The 25,743-nt window shown below is 41.8% G+C and overlaps 1 protein-coding gene across 1 annotated transcript; it reads right to left on the bottom strand.

Annotated features, from left to right (window-relative positions):
- Positions 1–180: 180 nt before the first annotated feature.
- NR2E1 (nuclear receptor subfamily 2 group E member 1) lies at positions 181–25,507 on the bottom strand. Its single transcript, XM_077812901.1, has 9 exons — positions 25,483–25,507; positions 20,323–20,468; positions 16,212–16,299; positions 13,617–13,852; positions 11,266–11,412; positions 6,116–6,212; positions 5,582–5,731; positions 5,209–5,314; positions 181–408 (listed from the first exon to the last, which is right to left on the bottom strand). Exons 1-9 carry the CDS (start codon positions 25,505–25,507, stop codon positions 246–248), a joined length of 1,158 nt encoding a protein of 385 aa, XP_077669027.1. The 3' UTR covers positions 181–245.
- Between the last annotated feature and the right edge of the window lie 236 nt (positions 25,508–25,743).

Genomic DNA, 25,743 nt, shown 5'->3' with positions numbered 1-25,743 from the left:
GCAGCAAAATTCCATCCAATTCACTTTTTCTGTAGAGCAAAACACTCTCTCCATGCTCTAAATCACTCTGTTCAAGGCAGCAAAATCATATCTAATGGGATTTTTTAAAAAAATTTCTCAATGAATTTAAAAGTTAAACATTCCCAGGCTTATGCTTCCTGTAGATTTTGTTAGTTGAGGTTTATTCTCCATAGATAAAAGTTCTTATCAAACTGTCCATCCTGATTGTTTATTTTTAAGGTAGTTTATATGTCACTGGATTTGTACATATCTGAAAGCAGTCTTGTAATTGGCACATTCCCAATGGTCTTTTTGAAAAACACTTCTTCTATTGTAGATGGACTAATTGAACGTAAAGCTGGCAAAAGCAATAAGAGTTTTCCAAAACGGCAGGGTTGTGTGGGGTACCTAGAATATAAAACGAAAAAGAATGTTATTGAGGTGTTGTATGTTTCTCCAAACAGCAAAATCACTTGCCTTAATGAGCAACAAAACCCAAATTAAGCAAATTGTAGGGTTTAGTTCTGACTGAGTGAAATCCTACTTGCCTTCTCATAAAAGTAGACATGTTGACTTTATGGGAATGTTGATGTGAGTGAGGTAAGCAGGCTTTGGGCCTGTTTCCACATTTTGTTGTTTGGCCATTTTGTTTGATCGCTCAGATGAATAACTTATAGAAGGCCAAACTCTGCCCTGACTTACACCTCAAACAATAACCTTGAATTGGGTGTAACTCAGAAGAATTTGGCCCATGTTCAATAAACTGGGTTTATTAAATTGAATTTGCAATCTACCCAGTATGCTGCAGCTGTTTGAGTGCAGCGTCACTTTTAATAATTGACATTTTGAATACAAAATTCTGAGTGAGAAGCAACATTTCCTTCCTCCTGAAAATATACATCTATAAAAGGCTATTTTCCATCCTCGTTAGCCACAGAATTCTTCACAACTTTTAAAGATAAAACAATATGGGCCTGATTCTGATCTTGCTGGTGCTGATTTTTTCACCAGTGTAACTCTGCTGACTTTGGAGGCATTACTCTGGATTTTGCACTGCTGTAAGTAAAACGAGAAATAGGCCCACTATCAGAAACATTTGGAGCCCGATTCTCCAATCTTCTATCACTTTCACTAATGTAAATCTGGAGTTACCTTATTGAAATCAAAAGACTTGCACTAGGGTAAAACTAGAATGAGAGCAGAATCAGACCTCTTTCTTCACATGTCACATAATACAAGATGAAATCCTGACTCTGTTGAAGTCAACAGGGAGTTTTCTCTTAGACTTCAATGGGTCTAGGTTTCACCTACAACATTTCCAACACTCTTATGGAAATACATCAACGTACAATGGAAACTTCTACGACGTTCCAAGGCTATTGCATTGACAAAAGAAAATAAATCTCCTATGATGTGTCCTAGCTCCATCAAACGTGGCCAACAATATTTTTTGTATGTCCATCTTTCCAGAAAAGTGGCATAGACTTTGATATACCTAAAACTGCAGGGGAGGAGGGGAATTACGCTGTTCCTAATTGCTGGCTTTATTTAGACTGCAAGATTTATTTATGGTGTATAGTCATTCACCGCTCTTTACCCTTGTGGTGCAGAGCTAACCATTCCACTCCTGCACAAATACCCGTGGAAAAATACTATCTATCTAGTCTGTAGTATTGCTTTGGCATCCATGCTGACAGGCAGCCCCTCTATATTGCTCCACTGCTCTGTGCCTTTTTGTTTACCTCAGAAACGTGGAGCACTCTAGAACCAGGAGACTGTAGATCCCCAGTTCATGCCTGTTCTCACAACCCATTTGTTGGTTCTCAAGGCTGGATTCTCCTTTCAAGTCAATGTAAATCACTGATGTAAATAGTTATACTGGTGTAAGTTAGAGGGCTTCCAGAGCATTGACCAGTAGGAAAGCTGCTGAGTTTGGAAAGAGGACCATTCCATGTAAAGCAGCTGCTTCCTGGCTTTTTTTCCCACTGGCTGGCCATGTAACCCTAACTCTCACTGAGCTTCAGTGGCACACTATTCATATGGAGGGGCTTCAGTGTGGGTGGAGAGAGCATGCCACACAGCTGCTGCTTTTTCCTTTTTAGTATGTACTGGCTGGTATTTTTAAGTTTGCTCACATCAGCAGTGAAGGATTCTATTTATAGTCTAAACAAAGGACGTCAAAGATTTCTGCCAGTGAGCATCATTGTTTTTAAGAGTAGGCAATTTTTTAATTTATCCTTAGATTTGCAAAATAATTGCAGTCGGTGGTGGAACTTCAGTATAGCTTATAGCTAGGCTTGGAAGAATTCAGTTTTCCCCCTACAATGTCAATTGATGATATTAATGTATGTTTGTCAGCATTTTTTATTATTATATACTTAAATTTTCACAGTTGCGTGAAATTCTGGGGGCTGGGGTCAAAATACAAAGTAAACATCCCTAAGTCAAACTTTGATAAGTTCTCAAGCAGCATTGTTCTTACTTTGCCTAGCTCTAAATTTTGGTTATTATCAATGGAAATATCTTTTCATCGGTTTGTGTGTGTGTACAGTGAAATGGATATTTACCAATATTTATAGATTAAAAACCTAACCCTTTCAAGGCTAGTTATAGCAGTACTTGATGCTGATAGGGGGGATTTTCCTAGAATACATTGTCATCTGGATTCACATGTGTAACTCTCAGATCATTGAATTACGTCCTCTACTGGAGATTTTATTATACCATGCTCATCACCATAGTATTTGAGTGTGTTAAACAGTGTGACTGTCTGTCATTGTGTGTGTGTTCTCTCATCTTCTCGCCGGGGGCAGAAGTGTGTGCAATGGAGTGTTTTGGATTTTATTTTTAAACGATATATAACATATACACACAGACATGTTGCTATGTGTGTGTTAGAGAAGGCAAGGTCAAAAATGTGCCTTGCACATAGAGCAGAAGGTGATGATGAGATTTGTGATGGTCCTTAGTTTTTGGGAAAGTTCATACCACAGTCTTGGGTTAGCCCACGAGAAAGCCCTGTCTCCCACACAGGCTAGGCTTCACCCTTATTTGTACAGAATTCCATTGTGCCAGAGGAGAAAAGTTGTTTAGTGGAAGTTGTAGCTTTTATAAAATGGGTTAGGTCAAGAAATAAATAGAAATTAGGCTTTGGCTTTAATTAGGCTAAGTATAGAGGAGTTTGGGAAATTGAGTTTGTTAGTGTGCGTAAAAGTTAGACAGTAAGATGGGAAAATTGAAGTCAGCAAGGACGTGACCCAGGGTTATGTTGTGGCTATGTGTTGGTTAAAACTGGTTTTGGAATGGTTTTTAATGAGCAGTTTTGAGAATTAGGAATGTTTTACTAAAATGCTATGAACACTGATAGCATGGAAAGAACATTGGTGCAAATGTTAATTTAAATGTGTAATGTGAAGAGCCAATGTAGAGGTGGAAGAAATGTGACTATGGTAATGGACAGGTTTAATGTTAATTAGTATTATCCTGGGTTGTAAAAAGAGTAGCCTTTTAAATTGGACGGAGCTCCAGTGCTGTGGCTTGCATTGTGCAGGAGGTCAGACTAGATGATCATAATGGTCCCTTCTGACCTTAATAGCTGAGTCTATGAGAACACCGAAAGGGTACTGTTAGGTTATAGGATTATAAGGCTGTACTTTATCTGGTTGTCAGTGGACTGATCATCTGTTGATACACCATTCCACCTTCAAATGTGAGTATAATTGTAGTACTGTGTAAATGGTAATTGTATGCCTGTTTGCTTAACTAATTTTTCTCTTTTTTAAAAAGTTTGGTTCTATCATTCAAAGTGTCATCCAGGATCCTCTACTAAATTAAATTGTCTGTAAGTGACCTTGAGGCTCGAAAACTAAGTTTGGTTTATTATATTCTTAGCTTTAGTGAATTTACATTTAATTGACAATGTTTAAAATTCAAGGTTATAAAAGTGAGGGGAATTGACAGCAGTGAGTCTAAGTATTGCCCCTTTTCAGAATAATCGTTTAAGAGGAGGCAGTTTGGTGATATAGATCAGATGTACTTCCTTCAATGACACCAGACAGAATCTGGCTAAAAAGTTTAATATTTCAAGCTGACATTTTGGAAGGGACAGGTGAGGATAGGTGACAAAAAAGAATGGGTATATGGAAATGCACAGACTGGAGGTTAGACCTTTTTTTCTTTTGGGTGCACCTCCATGTCCACTATGGAACCCTGAAGATTCTCCCTTCTCCCCCACCCTTGTGCCTCTACTCAAATTCCACCTGCTCCAGGCCTTGCATTACAGCCAGTTTATTTCTGGCTAAGGACTGGACAAGACGCCTTTCAGAGCTCATCACAATAGCTCCTGAAATGACTGGAGGAATCACTATTGAAGGGTGTGCTTTGCATCTCATTCCTCTGTCTCCTTTCCTCCCCACCCAATTGCCTAATGAATTGCTTTGGCAGTAGTCCTCCTAGCCCTTGTGCTCCAAGGCTGGAGGATAGTTTTGAAAAGTATTCAAAGCATGGTGCTCTAAACTGTGGTCACATTAAGACAACTGCTCACATAGTGAAAATAACAGTGGTTTTCTACATAGTACAATTCACATATTCCCAGTTTTACCCTTGTTAGTTTCATGAGGTGGTGACTACAGCTTTTATAGTTGGTATAAAGGTTTCTGTTTCATGTTTTATGCTGAACAAGATATATGGAAAACCTCATTTCAAAACTACTATTCTCATCATTCTGGTTAAGATGTACCGAGCTAGGAGACACAAGATCTGGATTTTTCGATTTCCAGCTCTGCCATGACTCACACTACAGTCTTGGACAAGTCACTGCCTCTGTTTCCTTATCTAAAAAGTGGGAATAATACAATAAAAGATTCTGAGATGCTAAAATTTAAAGCACTTTATGTGGTGGTGGTGGTGGTGTTTAATACAGTAAAAGACATACAAAAACTCCAGTTTTCTAAACGTATTATGTTCCTTTTCAGGTATCACATACCATGAAAAACTCCCTCTTTTTCATTTTCTCATTTATTTGAATACATTCCATGTCCCCCATTCTGTTTGGATAACCCAAGTTCTCCTACAGGCATACAGTCACCGTGAACACGGTATGAAATCCTGGCTCCACTGAAGTCAATGGACATTTTGCCGTTTACTTCACTGAGGTGAGAATTTCACCCAGAGTGTTTGAAAAAAGTATTCAAAGAAAATATTGATCACCTGGTGTGGATGTAACTGTTCAGAGTGAGCTGAGCTTCATCCTGAAGAGCTGCAATGGCAGCAGCATTTCGAAAACTTCTCAGTTCAGAACCACTGTGTGTAGGTACTGGAAAGCAGATCAGTAACTAGTCAGGTGGACTCTTAAGAAGGTCAAAATATTTAACATTTACCGTAAAAATAAAGATTCATTTTTAAACATTTAATTTGTAATAGTTAAAGTGTAACACTGCCTATCAGAATTCAACAGCAGAAAACCTATTAGCTGATGTAATCACATCACTGTTTTAAAATGTCAGTGTAGACTTTGAAGTGGCCAACCAGCAAAATAGCTAATTATTAAAAAAAAAAAAAAAAACGGATTATTTCTGCTTACCAGCTTTAAAAGTGACAATGCATTTGAGACAGGCAAATTCAGTAGCATCTAGCCGAAGTTGTCTAAATCTAGCCACAACCTCCTGTAAAGCCTGTATTTCTGAAATAATTTTATTCAGCTTCTGAGAATCTGTATTGTCACCATTCATGCCTAGAATAGAAACATATGAAAAATACTCTATATTAAGGCATTTGCATTAATATATATTGATTTCTGACAAAATCCTCTGTATCAATATCTATTCAATTGTCACTTAGATATCCGATTCCATGTAAACTGACTATATTGTATGAAAGTTAATATAAAATCTTCTCTTGGATGATAACAAACACAGTAATTTGCATTTAAATGACAATGCAAGCAGTCATGAATACAACAAAACAACATTATTTGCATTTAAATATAGATTTATAAATGACAGGTATGCTCTATTGTTCAGTGGGAATTTGTTATTCTTTACATGTTGTTCTTTTTTCAGTAATGTATTTTTATGGTAATTTCTATAACAAAGTCATTAAATTGTGCAATTCTTACCAGATACAGCCAGTAGAGTGTTAGCATCAACTGGAATGGCCCATTGTGCTATTCCTAGAACAAACAGTTCTCTCCAAGCATCTTCCAAAAGCATCAGCTGCCATACAATAGATGTACAATATAACATGGTGTATAATTTATAGATTTATAAACATTTTCAATATGTAAATTTGTTATTTTAAAAACGGCTTTAAATGCCTGCTTTTGTATTTTCCCCTGAATGTTTTAGCTCTTTCTTTATCTTTTTGATAAGGTATATGGGTAAGAATAGCCCTGGAAGAAATATTAGTATTAATTATTTGTATTACTGTAGAACCTAGAGTCCCCACCCACACTCAGAGCCCATTGTGCTAGGTGCTGTGCAAACACAGAGGGAGAAAGACAGTCCCTACCCCAAAGAGCTTACACTCTTCTTAAAAATCTACTCATATTTTTCAAAAGCGGGCTTGCTCAATAAGCACGCTCTTCTCCTCCTCAGTGTTAATAGACATGTGTATTGAGAGCAGAATGGATGCCTGACAGTTCTTTTAATGATTTCTGTACTATTAGACCTTTTTTACCCTGCAAATATGTGATTTGTGAAATGAGTGGCAGATTACTAGATGGTGGCCTGAACTGACATCACTTGATAGAGAGTCAATTCAAAGCACTACTACACAATGACAGACATCCTCTTATTTACATTTAATCCACTGTTGGTTAAACAAATCTATAGTCTGTTAAAGGACACTATCAAGGTATATTAAAATCTTTGTTTTCCTACTTTTGCTGAAACTAGCCCTTGAAAGCTGGCTACTGAAATCTGGTTACTTTAGAATGTCACTGAACTTTGGGGAAGTTTGAATCCAGGTCCAAACACCTTAGATTGTCCCTCTTCAACAAGGGACGAACCCCAACTCCACAGCCAAACACGTGTGGAGGCTGGAGCCCCTCTGATTTGGATCCAGGTATTGCAGCTCTCCATAATCTTCTATCCTGATTTTGTTTTTGTAGACTTTTTTTCCTTGCAAGGGCTGAGTGGCAGACTCTGTGCCCAGTTTGCTTCTCTGTTTGCACTGGGGCAATCCCATTGATTTAAGTACAAATACACTGTTAGGCATGAGAAGAAAATTAGGATCCTTAGGAATTACAGTGGCAAAGCCAGCAAAGAATAATTTAAGTGCACATATGACATTTTGGCTTAGCACACCTTCTTTGCATGGACATGAAGGGTCCTACATTCAGCTGAATCTCATCAGTTCCATGGCATGGTTTGAGGGGCACACCACAGAGCACACACAGTAGGGACTTGATGCCTCTTTGCGGTCCACAACAAGGTGGAGGTGACTTTGTGAGCAGGACTAGGCTCAGGAAGTATTGTCTGGTGGCTCTAGGATGATACATTGCCCAAAACTCCTACAAAGAAGGGAGGCATCACACAAGGGCCTGTGGCTGCTACTGTCACCCTAAGACTTCAGTAGCAGTTGCAAAGACACTTCACTGTTATGCATTTGGCAGGAAAAGAGAAGGGATCCCATCCTCAAGCCTCAGGATAACACACGCTTAGACTTATCGTGTTGGTCAAAGATTTTGCTGAGAAAACATTACATGGATTTTGGAAATGCAGGGTATACTGGGAACAAGGGAAGAACACATTTTGGAACTATTAAGTTTAGTGATGTCCATTTATAACATTAAAAAATAGAGTCCTTTCAACAGAATTTTGTTTTTCTGACACATCTGAATTTGAGATGCATTTCAGTTGCACTGAAATCCTCCAACAATTGGAAATTTCTTATCTAAGTTCTAATTTTTAATACCCAGTCTTTTAAGCCATATTGGTTTCAAGTCATTACAGCGCTACTAGAGAGACAAGGTGGGGGAGCAGTGAAAGAGGCATCATTTGTACTGAAAGAGGTGCTGAGGCTCAAGCAATTTTTTTACATTCATAACTGAGGCAGCAAGCCCAGAGGTGCTGGGGCTATGACCTGCCAAGCCTAGAAGTGCCAGGGCTGAGCCCTGGCACAAATTAAGCACTGTGGATGAGGTAGTATATTTTACTGGACCTAAAAGATATTACCTCACCCACTTTGTCTCCCTAATATCCTAGGACCAACACGGCTACAATGCCACTGCATTACAGAACTATGACCATCACAACGTCAGTTACCTTTCTGTACCATCTACTTAAACTTTGCAGAGCTTTTATTCAACTCTAATAAAGAAACTGTGACTGAAATGGAAATGTCTGCACAGAATATGGGTTTTAATTAATTGCATTGGCTTTTATAGTAACAAAAACTTCCCAGAGATATGAAATTATCTGAAGTACCATACCCATCTCAGGTTTCTGGTGAGAGAAACAGAACTTACATTGCTAACCAGCCATTCCCTGTGCCTTATAAAGAACTGATATTTCATTTAGATATGCAGGTTTCTATGTGCTATAAAGAAATTGATTCTTAGCCATTAATTAATTGGCTTTTGTAAAACTTTTTGTCACTTGTTCATGCAGATGGCAATGAACAATGATTCCTAGATATCAACACCATGCAGTTAAAGTCAGAAGACTTTAGAAATTAAAGGAACTTTCTCCTCCAACTAGCTAAGCCTCTCCTGGTTCTGATGAATGTCTTTAAAGCCTCCAGTTGGAATAGCTCATGCTGACCTTAGTGAGGGCTTATAAATGGCCTTCATTCCTCAAAGGAATTAGAAAATCCCAGGCTTTCTAAAGGACCTACTTCTGCTTCAGAATCAGGCACTATCTATAAGGATAACCTGCTGTTGATTACTTGTGTTTTGTCAACTGATAGGGTTCCACATTTTTCAAGACAGAAAAGTGCCACATAGTTTATAGAATTGTAATGTTTTAATTTTTCTAGAGGTGCCCAAAACAAAAGCAGATCCTAGGGAAAGATTTTAAACTCTTCAGCTAGATGTCAAAAGACATGCAGAGGAAATTTTAGACATTTTTATCTGTGCCACTATTAAATTAAATGAAACAGTAGTACTATTGTAAGGATCATCTATCTGATTCTATAACTATGGAATAAGGCTATTAAAACAAGAGTTATTTCCTTTGAGATTCTCCTGAATATGAGAGGAAGCTGAGGAATCATGCTAGACAGAGGTTCAAACCATAGTTCCATATCTGAACCTCTCTGAATTTTGAGAAATGTGGATCCAGGTCTAAACTTTTCAACTCAAACCCATCCTTACAACTTGGAGGGAAGAATGGTGAAGTTGACATTGTTAGAACTTTAAAACAGATTCAATTGATGTTACAATTTGCTAACACTTGCCTTTCATTTAAAATGTAAGCCATGTCGCTGGCTCATTTAAGATGACAGGATAAACTGATTTCTGTGAAGAATTTAATGGGAAACGTTCAACTATATGGAATGTGCATTGGCCATTGCTACTGTATTGATGAGCCTCTCTCTTGAAAGATGTTTCCTTCCTCCCACTCCCTTCACTCCATTCTTCCTGGAGGGATGATCGCTTGGGGAATTTTTACATATTAGACCAAACTGAGCCCTGGCCTAGGTGGATGCAACTGCTATTGATGTCAATAGTCCATGGCTGAATGTGATTGTTGTAGCATTATGACAGAGATTGTTTTCTTTGAAATGGCAGTAGTTTTCAAAGCAAAAACCATTTTCCATGATGTCTGTGTAATGAAGTACACTCTAGGTCTGATTCTGCAGGTCTTTCATAAGCCTGATCCAGCTTCCCGATCCACAAGAGCAACTGTATTTGAAGTTGACGGAAATGGCTTGCATACAGCAGCTGATGAACTGGGCCCACTCCTATTATCTTCCTGTCAGTTGTTCCCTGTTGACTGTTAAGCCTTTGGCTTATGGCAGTTCTGCAGCCTCTTTAAGATCCTATTCATCCAATGGCCCTGAATGTATGTACCTGATTTGCTGGTGACAATACATAGAGGGAGGTGAATGAGGCTCCACATAGCTAACCTCGCAAAAGGGCTCTCAAAATCTGGGACTAGCTCTAGAAAAAGGACCTTTCAGTTTATCTAAGCAAATGTCTTTTTGTGCTACATGTGATATGTATTTAGGTAGAAAACTCTATTGTCATCCTGAAAATCTTTTTCTGTTCACAATATGCATTTGTTTATGTACTTACACTAACATGCCACAGACCAAATATTGTATTTTATTTGGTGACTATTATAAGAGTCTAATACAATTAGTTGTAATATTTAAGATATGACTTTTATTTCTAGTTATTGTATTGCAAAATTAAACTCAATGATATCAAAATACTAGATACATTTTTGTGGTTGGAGCTTTGTATAGTTTTTTCCTTTTATTATTGTCTGATTACTTTTCAGAACTAATGCATTATATTAAATAGATCAAGTCCTCATCAAAAATCAAGTAATTACAAAATTGCTTTAGTTACTGTGGTTCACTCACAAATCACTTGAGGCAAAGGCAAGTTGTCACAGAGGAAAACAAGACAAATTAAGGAGGATTTTAATTAGGATTAAAAAAAAGAGTAGGCTGAATTCTGCTCTGAGTCAGATCAGTGTAAATGTGGAATAACTTCATTGAAGTCAGTGCGACTCAGAGAACTATTTGGCCATTGTACACTAGTAGGATTAAATGGTAAAAATGTTTACTGAGAGTGCACTTTTCATCCAGAGAGCTCAAAGCACTTTACAAAGAGAATAAATACCACTATACTCAGTTTGCAATTAGAGAAGCTGAGGCACACAGAGATTAAATGACTTGCAAAAGTTCAGATAGAAGGTCAAGGGAAGAACCAGGAATAGAACTTGGAGGCGAACTTTTAACCCCATTTAAGTCGATATGAGCTTTGCCATTGACTTCAGTGGGGCCAGGATTTCATCCCCAGTCTCCTGACTTCCAGCCCTGTGCTCTGTCCACTGCAACATGCTGCCTCATAATATTTGTCTTATAGCAACATCTATTTCCTATCTGAGTTTCACCTACACTATAAAATATCCATTTCAGATTGATGAAAATTGCTGTTAAAACAATATATTATTTTAGAGATGGGCCAGATCAAAAACTATGGGGGCCAATTCCTTTGGAAGGGTGAAAAATCTGATCTAGATCTGAATTTTGTGGACCATCTTTAAATATGGTTGCCAGGCTAAGGACAATTACTTGTCGTATAAGTCTTACCTGATCTTGTAACGACAGAGTGGAAAAGGCTGGAACGCTCTTGGCCCATTTGATGCTCATAAAGAGAAGCCTGGCAGCAGATTCACAAACAGATTCAGTGGCCACTTCATAGAGGTACATAGGTGTACCATTGACTTCATGTGGATACTAATATAAAAAGTAAAATAAGGAATAATAATAAAAAGTGACTAAGATAGCCATAGAGTTTAAGATCGGAAGGAACCACCAGATCATCTTGTCTAACCTCATGTATATCCTAGGCCACCACCCATGCACTAAACCCCAGCAACTAACATGAGACCAAAATATCAGCCTCCAGAAGACTAGACTATTATGTGCCAGGCAGAGAATAGGAGGGACTGAGATCCAACAGTGTCTGAAGCCCCTGCAAGGGCAGGGAAATGATTAAGTGAGATATCGCCAGATAATCCTGGCAAGTGATCCACATGCACATGTTGCAGAGGAAGGTAACTCTTTCCCCCGACCTCCCCAGATCACTGCCAGTCTAACCTTCTCAACTTATAAAAATTCCTTCCCAAACCAGCATGTGGTGACCCATTAGACCCTGAGACTGTGAGCAAGAACCAGCCCCCTGAGCATGTGAGCAAGCACTAGCCAGCCAAGAACCTAAAAGAGAGAATGCTCTTTGCCACCTCCGAGCCCTGGCTCACCCCAGCCAATGTCCCATCTCCAGCAATGAGCATCCTGATGCTTCAGAGGAAGGAGATAAAAACAAAAAATAAAATAAACAACAAAACTAAACCACCCACCCAGTATACATTGGGGAGAGGAAGAATCCTCCCTGCAGGTGGCTGGCTGAAACCCTGAAATGAGCTTTCAGGAACATAAACATAAAACAAAAACCAGAAGTGAGACCACTGGCTGCTAAGCCCTGCCCTCTTTTTATTCCTCACCTCAGATATGCCTGCACTTCACTAGTCATTCGTGTATATAGATAATTGATGCAATCCCCCATTCTGCACCCACTGAAATTAATAGCAAAACTTCCATTGGCTTCTGTGGGCCCTTTATAAAGCAGGCTATTTGCTTGGCTATCCATGGGGATGAATGGGACCATATAAGCATAAGATCACAGTATGGCAGAATTAAATTCTAACAGTAGAAGAAACCTATTAAAAATATAGTTTGATTCCCGGACCCTGTCTCATTACTTTATTCAGTGTTCCCTGTTTTCAGAGCAGATATAGATATATGTTTGAATCAGTATTTTATTTTGTCACCCCTAATCCACACCCAGATTCAGCAGTATATCCCTATTCCTCAAAGCACTTACGCAGGTGCTTAGCCTTAGTCACACACTGAAGTCCCACTGAGTTCAGTTGGATTTAAACATGCGCTTAAGTGGTTTGCAGCAAGCACAGAGTAAAATGCATTTTCTTTCTAAATAATTTCTGGTTTAATATTTTTGAATTTACATTTATAAAAATAGAAATATGATTTTTACAAGCAAGTTCACAGTGGGTTTCACCAAGCTATAGACCAGGGTTGATTTACAACAATTTTTCTGTAATTTGTTGTGTACTCTAAATACAAACGTGCTTATGAATATTTTGGAAAGGAGAGCATGAAAATATTTGAGTTATCAATTTAAATAACTCATAGATAAGCCTCATCCACCAAGTTATGACAGCAATTTCCTATGCTGCTTATTAAATGTCAAAATCCAGAAATAAAAAGATAAATACACTTCTGTACCTAGATATTTGGATAGGCTGCGATAATTTGCTCAGTACATTACAGTGCATTATGGGCTCAATCATGACATTTTATTGTCCAGAACGTCAATGATTCTCCAATCTTGGGTCATTTTAATAATACTGTGTCCAAGACTGAAACATGTAGGTTGGCGGGTAGCCTGCAGGTGGCAGTATTTCTGAACTGTTCCACCGTGTGTAGGTCTTTCCAGGGAATGCATATTTATACATATACTATAAAAGCTCACAAATGGTGTGTGCTTATGTCTAAAATGCACTGGTGTGTATTTATCTCCATATAGCAAGAATGATTTTAACTTGCAGACAATTGTTCTCTTGTTCTCCACCAAAATAGTTTTTTTTTAAGTGTTGAGGGGGCCAATCATAAAGTTCTTATTCAAACACAGTTCTCCTTAAAATCAATAGGAGCATTTACATTTCATAGTATTGGGTCCGAATTTGTATTCTGCCATAGAACTGACTGGATCTCACACAAACACACCCTGTGGAGACACTTAACAACCCCAGCTCTAAAACAAGACTTGCCAACCCCTGATTTCAGGACCAAATATTTTTGCCATAATCTCTGAACACTCTCTTAGTGCACCTCATTAGAACACGGAAGGCAGCTCTGACCTTTGGCGTTGGTTGTGCCAGGCCCACCAACGTCTGCCGTTCAGGGGTAGTCGATACAGCAGCCAGCTCTAGATTGTGGGGTTCCAGCTGCGAGACAGCTGTAAAGAAGGTCGGAGCAGGTAAAGCTGCAGAGGGAAAGTGAGGTGTAGCTCCATTCTCGTCCTTGTGTCCCCTGAAATACAGCGCAACTTGCTTCCTTATTGTGGATGTCCTTGGACCTCTTTCGTGTTGCACAGCTGGGAACAAAGGGCTCATTTAGTGAATACATTACCCAGTTGCGGCCTGATCCCAAAGCCCATTGAAATCAATGCAAAGACTCCCATTAACGGCAAAGGGCTTTGGAACAGGCTTCACTGACTTACTCTATTTCATTGTCCTAGGTTATTTACTGGTGCATGCGGAATTAAGTGCCTGATATTGCATACCATAGCATTACTTTTAGTACCTAATATTAGGTGGCTGACCTTAAATGCAACATAAACCTCCATATTTCTCCCCCCCCCCCCAAAAGAAATGAAAATAGTTATCTGAAAGTTTGTCTGGATTTCATGTATAGGCATTAGTAGCCATCTCTTCAGCATGACAATGTTATTCATTTAGTGGCACTAGGCGTTTTATAGCCCTGATTTTCTTTTCCTGTGATGTCCAGTTTAGGATTTCTGTGGGGTTCTTTGAAGGATAGTGTGGTAACTAATTACTGGGTCATATTATGTTGAGGATCAAATCAGTAGGATGCTAACGTCCTGTTTTATTAGGTCAAGATATTCCACAACTTTGATTGTGCTATTCAGCAGGAAGTGTCTAAAATACAGGTTCAGTTTTGTAATCTGGAGTCAGCAATGCATTAGCCTTGCCTAGATTTTGTTGCCTAAGGTATTATGGGGCAGCTCTAGTGAATCTGCAAGGAAATATTTGCCGGTCCCGCAGCATTAGGGTTGCCAATTTTGGTTGGATGTATTCCTGGAGGTTTCATCACATGACATAATCTTTAATTAAAGATTAATCTTTAATACCTGGAGACTTCAGGGCCATCCTGGAGGGTTGGCAACCCTAGTCAGCAATGACAGCACAATACTTTCCAGACTAACTCTGGCAGGCATTAGAACCCGGCCATTAGAAAACAAACAAACAAAAAGTTTACTGCAGAATTATAACGGGAAATAGCCAAAACTCGATAAGATTGCAACCCAGTGAGTCACTTGGAGTGTTTGCACGATTAAATTCTGTTGCTGGTCTCCATAGGATCATAATCGGATTCAAGTCGAGAAGATTTATGCCAATAACCGTGGCAAGCGCATCAGGAAATTTCTCTGTTTAGGCATCTTCAATGTACAGCCATTGTCTTACATGTGCTAATAAAACAATCTGAGTGTGAAATCCTGACCACATCGAGGTCAAGCGGAGCTTTGCCCAGGACTTCCCAGGAGCCAGGATTTCACTGTCCTTGTTTCGGACCGAAATGTGTTGAAAGGTTTATTGGGCACTAGAAGACAGTAGACGGTTGCATACGAGGTATACACTGAGTGAATGCCAAGCCAGGCTGACTGCTCGTGGATTATCGATCGAAAAATTCGTCATTGTTTCGGGCTACTGTTTCCTCCACAGAGACGATCTGTGGCTCATCATATCGTTTATTGTATAGGGAAATCTTACAGCTCACAGTTTGCTGACCTATGCCAGGCCTCGTGGCTTCCAAGTGACGGACTTTAATTGACAGTCTAATTGAGTCTTAATTCTAGTATTAATAGCATCTCAAAAAAGTTAAGGTGAAAGGCTAATTTTAACAGCAAGGTTCTTAATTCTCGAATAAAGCACGGGGTTCCTGTCTGCACTGATGACAGTGGCAAAAGTCCCGTTGCCTTCAATAAGCTGAGGGTTTCACCCACTGCCTACACTTCATTACATTGTTTGCAGAGCGACTTTTTTCTTTCTTTTTTGGTGGTCTACAACAAGGGACTGGATTGTGTCTAACCTGATCAGCGCTTAGGGCTGTGGAATAACTGGGTCCTTCTTACTCGGAGCTCTATGACATTTCTGTTCCCTGCACAAAAATCCTGCAGCTCCTTAGCACACGTTGGATCTGGACATTATGGGTCAAATCCATCCCTGGCATAGCTCCGCTAACTCGCATGGATCCACGCCAAGGGCTGGATTTGGCTGAAATACATTAATTGGTGGTTTCATTGCGCTTGTTTCACTGTTTTAGTTGCTTTTGTCATCAACCCAAACAATTTGCCCGGCCCTGGCTTTGGGTCCATTGTACACAGCTGAATAACAGACGTTCCGATGGGAACGGATCGGCTCCGAATTGGTGGCAGGGGCAGGAGGGCTAAAGGCAGTGGCGTTCATTGCTGGGGCAGGAAGGGGTGCTGGGGCAGGGCGTTAATTGCTCGTTGGCAGGAAGGGGTCATTGGGCTGAGCCAGGCACGGTGGACGGGAAGGGAGAATTTTGCCGACAGGTGGAGGGCAGCTGGGAGGGAATACTCCGGGCCGTGGGTTCCGGGCGCTTACTTTACAATGCGTTTTCCCCATACATGCGATTCATGTTTCATATTACTCAGCCACAAGGAGAAGGGTAAAAGGATGTGCAAATACCATCTTTGTTCATGTTGACTTCCAGGCATTTCTTCAGTCGACACGCCCTGCATTGGTTCCTGTGTGTCTTATCCACGGGGCAACCTCCCTAAAACAGAGAAACTCCTTTCGTTAAGAGATGGGCTTGCATAGGGCACGGGGTGGGGAACTGACAAGCGAAGGGCGGGGCAGCTAAGAACCTGCTCAGCGATCGCAGCATTAGGGAGTACTCCCCCCGTCACCCAAGCACGTGGCTGGTGCCCTTTCTGCTTGTCGTCCGCCTAGGAAGGATTTGTGAACGGAGGGATTTATGGTGCCAACGATTTTCCAACCGGAACATCAGCCCGAAACCAGTGGGGAGTTCTGCTTTTAAACAGATGCCACCATATGACCCTGTGTATTTACACTGCCTAACCTTCCCTGGGTCACCTGTGTGCACGGCCCTTACTCAGACAAAACTCCCTGCGACGCCAAAGAGTAGATTGGCCTGAGCAAGCAGCTCAGGCTTGGGCCCTTGGTCAGCGCAGTCTGTAGCTGGAGAGGACAGGGGTAGAGTCATTTGGGTTTGCAGGATCCCTTCGCTTCACCTGTTGGGTTGTAGGCTGTGCAGAAGCGAGTTCTACAGAAACAGAGAAATGAAGGGGAGACTATAGCGTGTGCCGAAGTGTCCCGGTGAGAAACGGAAGAAAGGGCTCGTTTGGCGGGTGTGAGTCCATGCTCCTGGAATCCGATCTAGTCACAAAGGGGTTCCTTTCTGGGGAGACTATACCGAGGGTTATACGAGTGTGTATGTAGGGTTTAACGAGGTGTAAGGGACCAAATCATGTTGTCCTCATTCCTGGGAGCAGCCCCGGTGAAATCAATAAAGCAGAATCTGATCTCAGTCACACAGAGGGGAAAACCGGAGTCACTCCACAGTGACTCCAAATGGAGCTACCAAGGATTTCCACCAGTGTAAATAAGATTAGAGTCTGGCCCAATAGGGCTACTGGAGTGAGTAAGGCGAACAGGATTTGGACCCTAACAAATGAGTGGGCAGGTGGTTATGGACAAATCTGTTTCAGCACCTTAGACAGCTCCCCACCCCCAGAGGCTCCAGCTGCGCCCCGGAATAACAGAGCTCCCGAGGCCTGCAGGTGCAGCAGGAGCCCCTATCCGAAGAGGAATAGTATAGACGTAGAGCCATCCAGAGTCCCGGAAAGTCACATACAGCCCTCGGCTCAGTAAACCAGAACTATCTAGCCACAAAGCCAAACTTCAGCCGATACTGAGGTAGTGGACATGGAGACCTTAAGAAGATGGGACAAGATGGGGGTGGGTGGATTTTGTAAATAAGTGTAAATGCTGGTGACAGATATCAGAATTATAAAAAAAGTCACTGAACCAGACACACTATGTGTATGTGTCTGTCTGTGTTTATACTCTGGCACCGGCTATATTCATTTAGCCCCGGAGCCTCAGATAACTTGACTTACGCATGCAAAAGTTAATGGTCCTTCAGTCTGCCCCTTATCCTTTGGTACTAACTCCGGGCACCATGTGTGTTTATACCGCCATCCCCCCACGCCTCCTGTGCCCTGTGAGACATGATAATGAAGGAAAACCCCCTTCTCAGAAAGGTGGGAGCCTGGTATAAATTGTTAGTGTTAATTGTTCAGAAACAATTTGGCTGTAACTGTGCCGTTCTGGCTTGCGGTGAGCTGGAAACCAGTTCACACCTGCCGAGACCCCGTAGAAGTTACAGTCCTGTATGCATCCGATGAAGTGAGCTGTAGCTCACGAAACCTTATGCTCTAATAAATGTGTTAGTCTCTAAGGTGCCACAAGTCCTCCTGTCCCTTTTACTCCCCCTCGATCAATGGAAACTCGCCTTTCCCAGAAGTCAGGTTGCAAAGCGAAACTTATTCCGGACTCTTACGGGGGTCTCCAGCTCCCACTGAAGTAAGGTGCGAAACACCCACAGACTTAGGTTCGGGCCCGGATAGATGCGCTCTCTTCTCTAGCTCTTCCATGTGCCCTCAAACAAAAAAGCTTCCCGCCTAAAACACCTTCCGAGACAATCCAATGAACAGAAGCAGAGGGCGCCTAAGGCAATATTGTTATGAGTAAGGGGGATTTATAGCTGCTTCGGAAAAATCTGTTTACTCTCCCTGCACGGTTCCCTTGCCTAGAAGTACAAAGCTGACGCTGTCGGATCAATTCACTTCAATATTCTCTTTGCCATCCGCCTTTTGACTTGACAGCCTTTTCCTTTTTTACTGTTACACATTAGACGATCTTTAAAAGTGTGAGGGTGAGTGGAGGTGACACACGTTTCACAGCAGCCTTGTGGATGCACTATATAATGGTTGATTCGCTGCTGTCCTTGCTCGGACATAGTTCACAGTGAAGTCAGTGGGAATTCGCCGGAGACAGGATCGTGTTTGTAAACACACAGAGGAGACAAGGAGGAAAGTGAAAATTCTTTTCCGCAGTGAGTGAACAGTTCAAATACTCCGGAAAGGGGAAACCTCGATTAATTATCCTAGCGCTAATCCTTCAGGTATGATAGTACCGTCATATCATTTCCCACCACTCCTTATTCTATTTACAACACAGGCAATGAACCCTCTACTTGAATCTACTAGTTGCCTTTATTATAATATGTTTGCAGCGTTGCTGTAGCCTTTTGGTCCCAGGATATTAGAGATCACAAGGTGGGTGAGGTCATCTCTTTTATTGGGCCAACTTCTGTTGGTGAAAAAGACACGCCTTTGAGCTTCACTGTTCTGAAGGAGAGCTATGTGGAGCTTGAAAGCTTGTCCCTTTCACTAACAGAAGTCGGTCCAGTAAAAGATATTACTCCACCCGCCTTGTCTCTTTTATTATAATAGGTATTTATTAGATAGTTGGTGGGAGCTGGAATTTTTACTGTCCTAAATTTCATAGTGACCTGGAAAAGAAACTCTAGCGAGAGAAGCTTGTTCAAAAAGTTTGTACAAACGTCTTTTCCAGTGAGATGGGCGGGGGGAGGGGGTTGTTTTCAAGAAATCTTCCCTGTAACTATGGTATTGGCTTGGCTTGAACTCATCAGCTCCTCCGTTCACCTCCTCCCTCTCTCTATGAACTGCGCTTTTATTTTAATTAAGGGGGGCTAGAGGTAGGGGACACAGAAATCGAAAGCTGGGGGGTTGATTTTTCTCCGACTTGGTTATATTTTAATAGCAAAGTTTATATCAGAACATTGTCTTAAAATATTTGCGAGTCTTTGCCCGCTTTTATGCTTAAATAAGCTTGGTAGAAGCGCAGAGTTGGTCTGACCTGCACCATTATGTAGCGAGGACAAACAGAACCTGTAGCAAGAGAAGGCCACACCAAGTTATGTCACTGTAGTTAAGGTAAATTGGTTTAGTGTTTGAATCTATTTTGTCTCTGTGCTGCTGAACAGAGTATTTATATACCGATACACTTCCACATATGCGCACAACCAGAGAGTAATCGGAACACATGGAGACCAGGGCATTGGCCCCGGAAAACTGCCCAACCTCATGCTAATATACATTGCGTTAATTGACGCATAACAATCTACTCGAATTTTGAACTTCTCTTGCTTTAAGAGGAAAGATCTGACGTGTGGAATCAGACTCTTGGTCCATGAAATCCCTTATCCTACCTCAGCCCAATATCTAATGCTTCAGAGACCGTTCGGTGGCCAGTATATCTGGCGAAACTCCGCCACAGTGCAGAGGATGGGGTAGGCATTTCCTCCTGACCACCGCAGGCGATCATTTGGTCCTGAAGCATGAGATCTGATTTTTGATTTGCTGTTTAAATCCCCCCACCCCCGGAAGCTGACTCCTATTCTATTATAATACGCGCCCGGAAGAAGCTTGCGTTAAACATACTGTTAAAATGTGAATATCCTTAAAATGTTTAGCAAACATCCTTGATCTGCTTAAATCTATCACAGACAAATTCTAGTCCCCCAGCACCCCATCTCCAGACTGTATTAAGCTGGGATGGCATCCAGCTGGCAGGATGCGTATTAGATTTCGATCCATATTTCGGCATGCCGGAGGGAACTCCGGAGCGACAGTACAATAAATAACTCTTTGGAAGTGGAAGGGAAATGAACCGGTGCTGTCATTAGTACCTGATTTCCAGATTTGCAGACGTACGTCCTGTTCCTCCTGATGCTCCGTTTGAAAAATCCTGAGCATCCATCGCAAGCGTAAACCCCATAGTGCTTGCCGGAGCTGCGGTCCCCACACACTTTACAAGGGATGTCTAATATACGACCTGAAAAAGCAGAGGCAAGGGAGCGGGGGGAGGGAGAGAGAGAGAGAACTAAGCAATCTGACCTCTGAAGGGATTAGCACCAGAGCTGCGATAAAAGCAAATAATGAAGTGGTTTTATAGGCAACCTTCTTTCCCTTGAGCAAGTGTCAGTTTTCTACAATGAGAATTATTCATGCACCGCTACATTTATTTGGATCTTCTATAATCGCCAAGACCCGTTTTGGAACGAAAGATTACAGCAGCAGCAGTAGCAAAAACCTCCCTGCTAGGAGAGAAAAGTTTTTGCTGGGTCTGAAGTGCTCTTCAAGCAGGGGGGAAACGACGTTCTGTGTGTAGGGAGTGGCGAGAACCGAGTCACAAAACCAGCTCACGGTGGGGTTTGTTCCCGCCATTACCTTGGATGGGTTTCCATTACCCTAAAATTTAAGCAAAACTTTCCGCATTAACTGTGGGAAAGTGCGTTTATGTACTGCCGAACGTACTTGAAATGCCTGGTTTGTTCCTTTCTTCTATCTAATCTATCAATCAGCCACACAGTCTGAATCGTGTTTCCTTTTCAGAGACTTTTACTGTCAGTGCAAATGCACTGAAAGTCATATAAAATGTATAGAGATTGTTAAACACCATTTCAATGAACGCACCACAAAACCCCTACTAGCTCCTTTCTTTTATTTTTGTTAGCATCAGTTCAAACAGCCTCCTTCCCCCCCAAAAGGAACTCAAGCTAAAAGTGCAGCTCTCTCACAAAACCTGGGTTTGAGAAACCTGGCCGATTTGGTTTACAGCAATTTGCTTTGCTTTGAATTAGCTCAGTGAGAGTGTCTTAAGTGTGTGTGGGGGGGGGGGGGTGGGGGTGGAAGAGGGATGGGGGAAGGGGTTGGAAGCTGAATTCAGAGAAGTCTCTTCTGCTCCCTAGAGAATTTAGGAGCCCGGGATGTTTTCAGACATGTTTATCTGGAGGCTCTAAAACAATGCCTCCTGGCAGACAATAGGGACATTAGATAAAGTGTTAACTTAATGATTTTCCCCATTGAAACTCGTTTGACTGCCTCCAATCAGCACAAGCTGCCAGCTTCTCCCCTAAATGAAACTCGACAGCTGCTATATACAACACGGCTAGAGGAATGGGGATTAGGTTAGGGACTGGGGAAGGGAGGGAGCTGAGGAGGGAGGGTAGAGGGGTTAAAGAATAGAAAACTTTTACGCAATTAATAAGAAGTCCAGCTAGGAGAGCCACCCCGCACCCCTCCCCCTACAGCCTGTAACGCAAATTGTGGCTCTGGGTCTGCAGGTAGGAGATCGCGAGGAGGGTTTGGGGACAAGGAGTGATTCCTGGGATTGTGTAATTACAAGCCCTCCTTGCCACCTGCCTATTGGGTCACCAGTGACCCGTCAAAAAGAGTAGCATGGGAATTCGGATATCACACAATGCCAACAGGGGCGAGCACTCGACTCCCCCCACCCCCTTCAGCTTCAGCATCCACAGATAGACTTTTACACACACACACACGAAGAGGAGGAGGGTGAAGAAAAGACAGTGAAATTATACATGCATCTGTGCCATCCCCTTGCATGCAATGTCACCACCAGACTAAATGCAGAGTTCACAGGCACTTTGGAGTTTGATTTTAGCTATGCAAATCCCAGACTTTCTTCTCCTGGCTGGAGCTTGCAGATAAATCGGAGCTTCCCGCTCCAAATAAACCCGAACTTTGTTTTCAATCACAGCAAGGAATTTTTGAAACCAGCCTCAGACTAGGCAGTGAACCAGTGAAATGAAGGAGTGCGTTTATTCTCTTTTTTGAAAATAAATAATCCGGATCGGTAGCAGTATATGTATAACATCAGAGCGGGACTTTTATTTAGTGTGAAAGACCGTTTTAATACTGAGCGGTTTCTATTTTGTATTTTATTTCACCATATCCAGAGATGATAAAATAATATTTTAAATCCTCTAGACCGAGAGCTAGTAAAATAATGGTAGATTCAGCATTCGTAGCTGTAATTGTAAAAGGAAGGGGGTGGTGACGCAAATTGCAGCCAGATGTATAGTAATTCATGTAAAATATAATTCTATCAGTCGGTTTCCCCACCCTCCATTCAATACCTAACTAAACTTACTTCTTCTCCCAGTCCCAAGTGTGTCCATCTCATCTGATCACTTTTGCAATTATTCTGACTCTCCCCCGACTAATCAACATCTTTAGTGAGTGTCAGCCCCTCAGACTATTGTAGACGTGGCTGTTGTTATGAGAAAATTCTTGGGCAGAACAAATATGAAAGAAAGAAAAAAAAAGCGAGCGAGAGAGAAATGTTAACATGACACAGGGTCATGAGATAACTGATTCCCCCTGTTTAAAAAAGCTCCCCTTTGACGAAGCAGAGCTTGGTCTCCGAAGTCCAACGTTAAGAAAATTGAATTTTGTTGATCTGGGAAACCGTTTTTTAACATCCCTCGACAGGGGGTCCTTTGCAGCTTTTTGTGTGTCATAATTGCTTAAAGATATATGGCAGCTTCGATTACTGTAATTACCATCAGAGGCTGTTGAAAGAAGTTAGTCTGGGTTTGAGGGACTGCGGGACGGGGTCTTGTTGCCACCCAGGCAGAGATCACGTTTGACATAACTATACACTCACTGGAGGAGAAGTGGAGCAAGATCCACACTGCAAACTCAGGCCAAGGAGAAAAGCCACAGTAAAAAAACAAAACAACCCTCCCCCTCAAAACAAAAAAAAACAAAACAAAAAAAACAACCCCACCTCGTGCCTGCATCTCCCCGGGCTATTCCATCACCACTGGCTGAGCCTGCCTTAGGTCTTCAGCCGCAGACCGTAGTCCTTGAATGGCTCCAGCAGGCGATAGTACTCATCCTTTCGGGAACAGTTTGCAGATTTCCCTTTAGATCTCTCTCTCTCTCTCTCCTGATCTCTCTACATTATAACTTCTCACAAGAGTCCCTTGGATAAAATCTTATAATTTAGATCAGCTTGAAGAAAGTGCCAAGAAAGCGCGCGGGCTCCTGTCAAACCTTTAACCACACCAGTTACAAGATTATGGATGGTTTCCTGAAACCATGGGATGCCTCTTTTTGAGCTTTCCTTCTTTACTAACCACCAGCCTCGTGCACGCACATAGAACAAGCCATCCGTTTCCCATGCAATGGTCCCGCGTCCACGCAGCAAATCAAGGGACACAGAAATAGCCCTAGCTTTAAATTAAAATGTAGTTTGCTTCCCTGCTCCCCAGAACTGAAAGAGGAAACGGAAAATCTGTCCCGATTTTGGGAAACGAGCTGTTGGGGAGGGGTGCAGCTGGTAACAAATCTATTTCAAACGGCAATCGGTGCCGCCAGCTCTCGCGGGAGGCAAACTCAGTAAGTAACAAGGTTCATTTGAAAGGGCTCCAGGGAGGATCGGAGCCAGAAGTCAAAGTGCTATTGATTTCACGGTGTCAGAAATGAGGAAGGTGATGTGAAAAGCACCCAACGATGGGGAAGCCGGCCCAGAACTAAGGTTCTAGATGCGTTGAGTTTTCTCTCCCCCAAAATGTTTTCTATCCCTTCAAACATTTTTAGGGGCACTGGGCTTTTTCCCTGCACCCCTCCCCCCGTTTTATTTTATCCTTATCTTTAGAAAAATATGCCAGGAAACTATTTAATTTGCTGCTTTCGCTCCCCCATCCTTTGCTACCCAATTCCCCTGGGGTGTGGGCTTCAGCGGGAGTTTTGGGTGCGCCAGCAATGCAAGATCAAGTCCTTACATCTTCATTTTTTTTGCTCGGCTTTTGTTAGTGACACAGATCAAGTTCCTTAGGGAGAAAAAAAGCCTTAACGCATCTGTAGGAAAATACTTAACGCAACTCTCTGTGCATAGACAGAAATCAACTTCACCCGCTCGCTTTTCCAAAAGAAACCCCTACATTCAAGCCCGTATTAATTGAAGTAACAACGGCAAAACTCCGAACAAGAATGGCCAGGCAACCAGCAAAAACAGCGGCTTCTCCCTTGGATGGATTCAAACCTCCAAGGGACAAAGGAGGATTGGGGGGCGGGGGGGGGGAATAATAGAGGCTAGAAGCAAAGATAACCATCATGGGTGAGTTAGATGTACATGCATGAGCGTGAATGTAGCAGTTATGTACATATTGTCACAAACTCACGTGTACACCCACTTTTCAGGCGCCTGTTTAAATTGCACTCCACCACCATGATCCTGCTCTGCACAGTGTTATTAAATAGCAAGGAATATAAAGGTCCATTCAGTCACCTGTCGTACATTAAATTGGATTGCGTATTTTTTTCTTTTGTTATTGACTTCGTCCATATTATAAACTCCAAAAGTGCCAGCTGGGATTAGAACCGATTGAGCCGCTCTTCGCAAGAGCGGTTAGTCATACTTTAAATTCCCCAGTTATGAGGTACACGGATTTAGGATTAAGGAAAATGTGACTTTTAAGTTGTTTCTGCTTTCCTCTTTGCAGGATTATTTGGTATGACTGGAAATGGTGTGCAAAGTATTGCATTTAAATCCTCTTTCAACAGAGTTGCTTAATTTAATGATCTGAGTTTTAAACTCTTTTTTTCAAAATAAAAATATTGTCCTATAGAAAAAAGGTTGAATGAGGCCCATGAGAGAAGCAGCACGTTTCAGCTCTTTAATGCTGTTTTAAAACCAAACACCCCCAACCCACAAAATCACGCAGACCTCCACACAAATGCTCACCTCCAGGTGGAATATAACTAACACTCGCTGCACGTATAACTGCATTTCAGACATGCTCGACATCAAAAGTGGAGCAAGATTTCATTAGAGAGCTGTACGATCAAAACAAGCTGTTGGAAATGACAAACCCAGCATTTTGCAAGCACTTGTCCCAATCTCCCCAAATTCCATCTGGGGCCTGACTGTGTATTAACTGCCGCTACAGATGGAAATATAACATGCTTTTGCAAAACACCCAGGCTGGGCCAGCTCTTCTAAAGGCGGTTAGAAACCTGCATCACATATTACCCACTTGTTGATCCTGCCGGCTTGCTCATGCTCGAATCCCTTTGGAAATCGCTAACTCTGGCTAAAGTCTTGCTGCTTTGGGGAGATCTCTATTCTCCCCTTCCTTGTTTTTCTCTCAGTGACAGGTGTTTCCCAAGCAGTCAGAAGTCCTTGCCCGTTGGGAATCGACACATCCTCGCGTCTCTTCCCAGCTCTGGCAGCTTCTTGGGAAGGTTTCTGGAGACAGAGACAAGTTTGCTGTGGTTTGTTGTTCCTGCAAGAAAAT

Source organism: Eretmochelys imbricata, chromosome 3 (assembly GCF_965152235.1).
Source record: "Eretmochelys imbricata isolate rEreImb1 chromosome 3, rEreImb1.hap1, whole genome shotgun sequence".
Taxonomy (NCBI): Eukaryota; Metazoa; Chordata; order Testudines; family Cheloniidae; genus Eretmochelys; species Eretmochelys imbricata.
The sequence above is the reverse complement of the archived record's forward strand: the minus strand, read 5'-3'. Positions and strand labels throughout refer to the sequence as shown.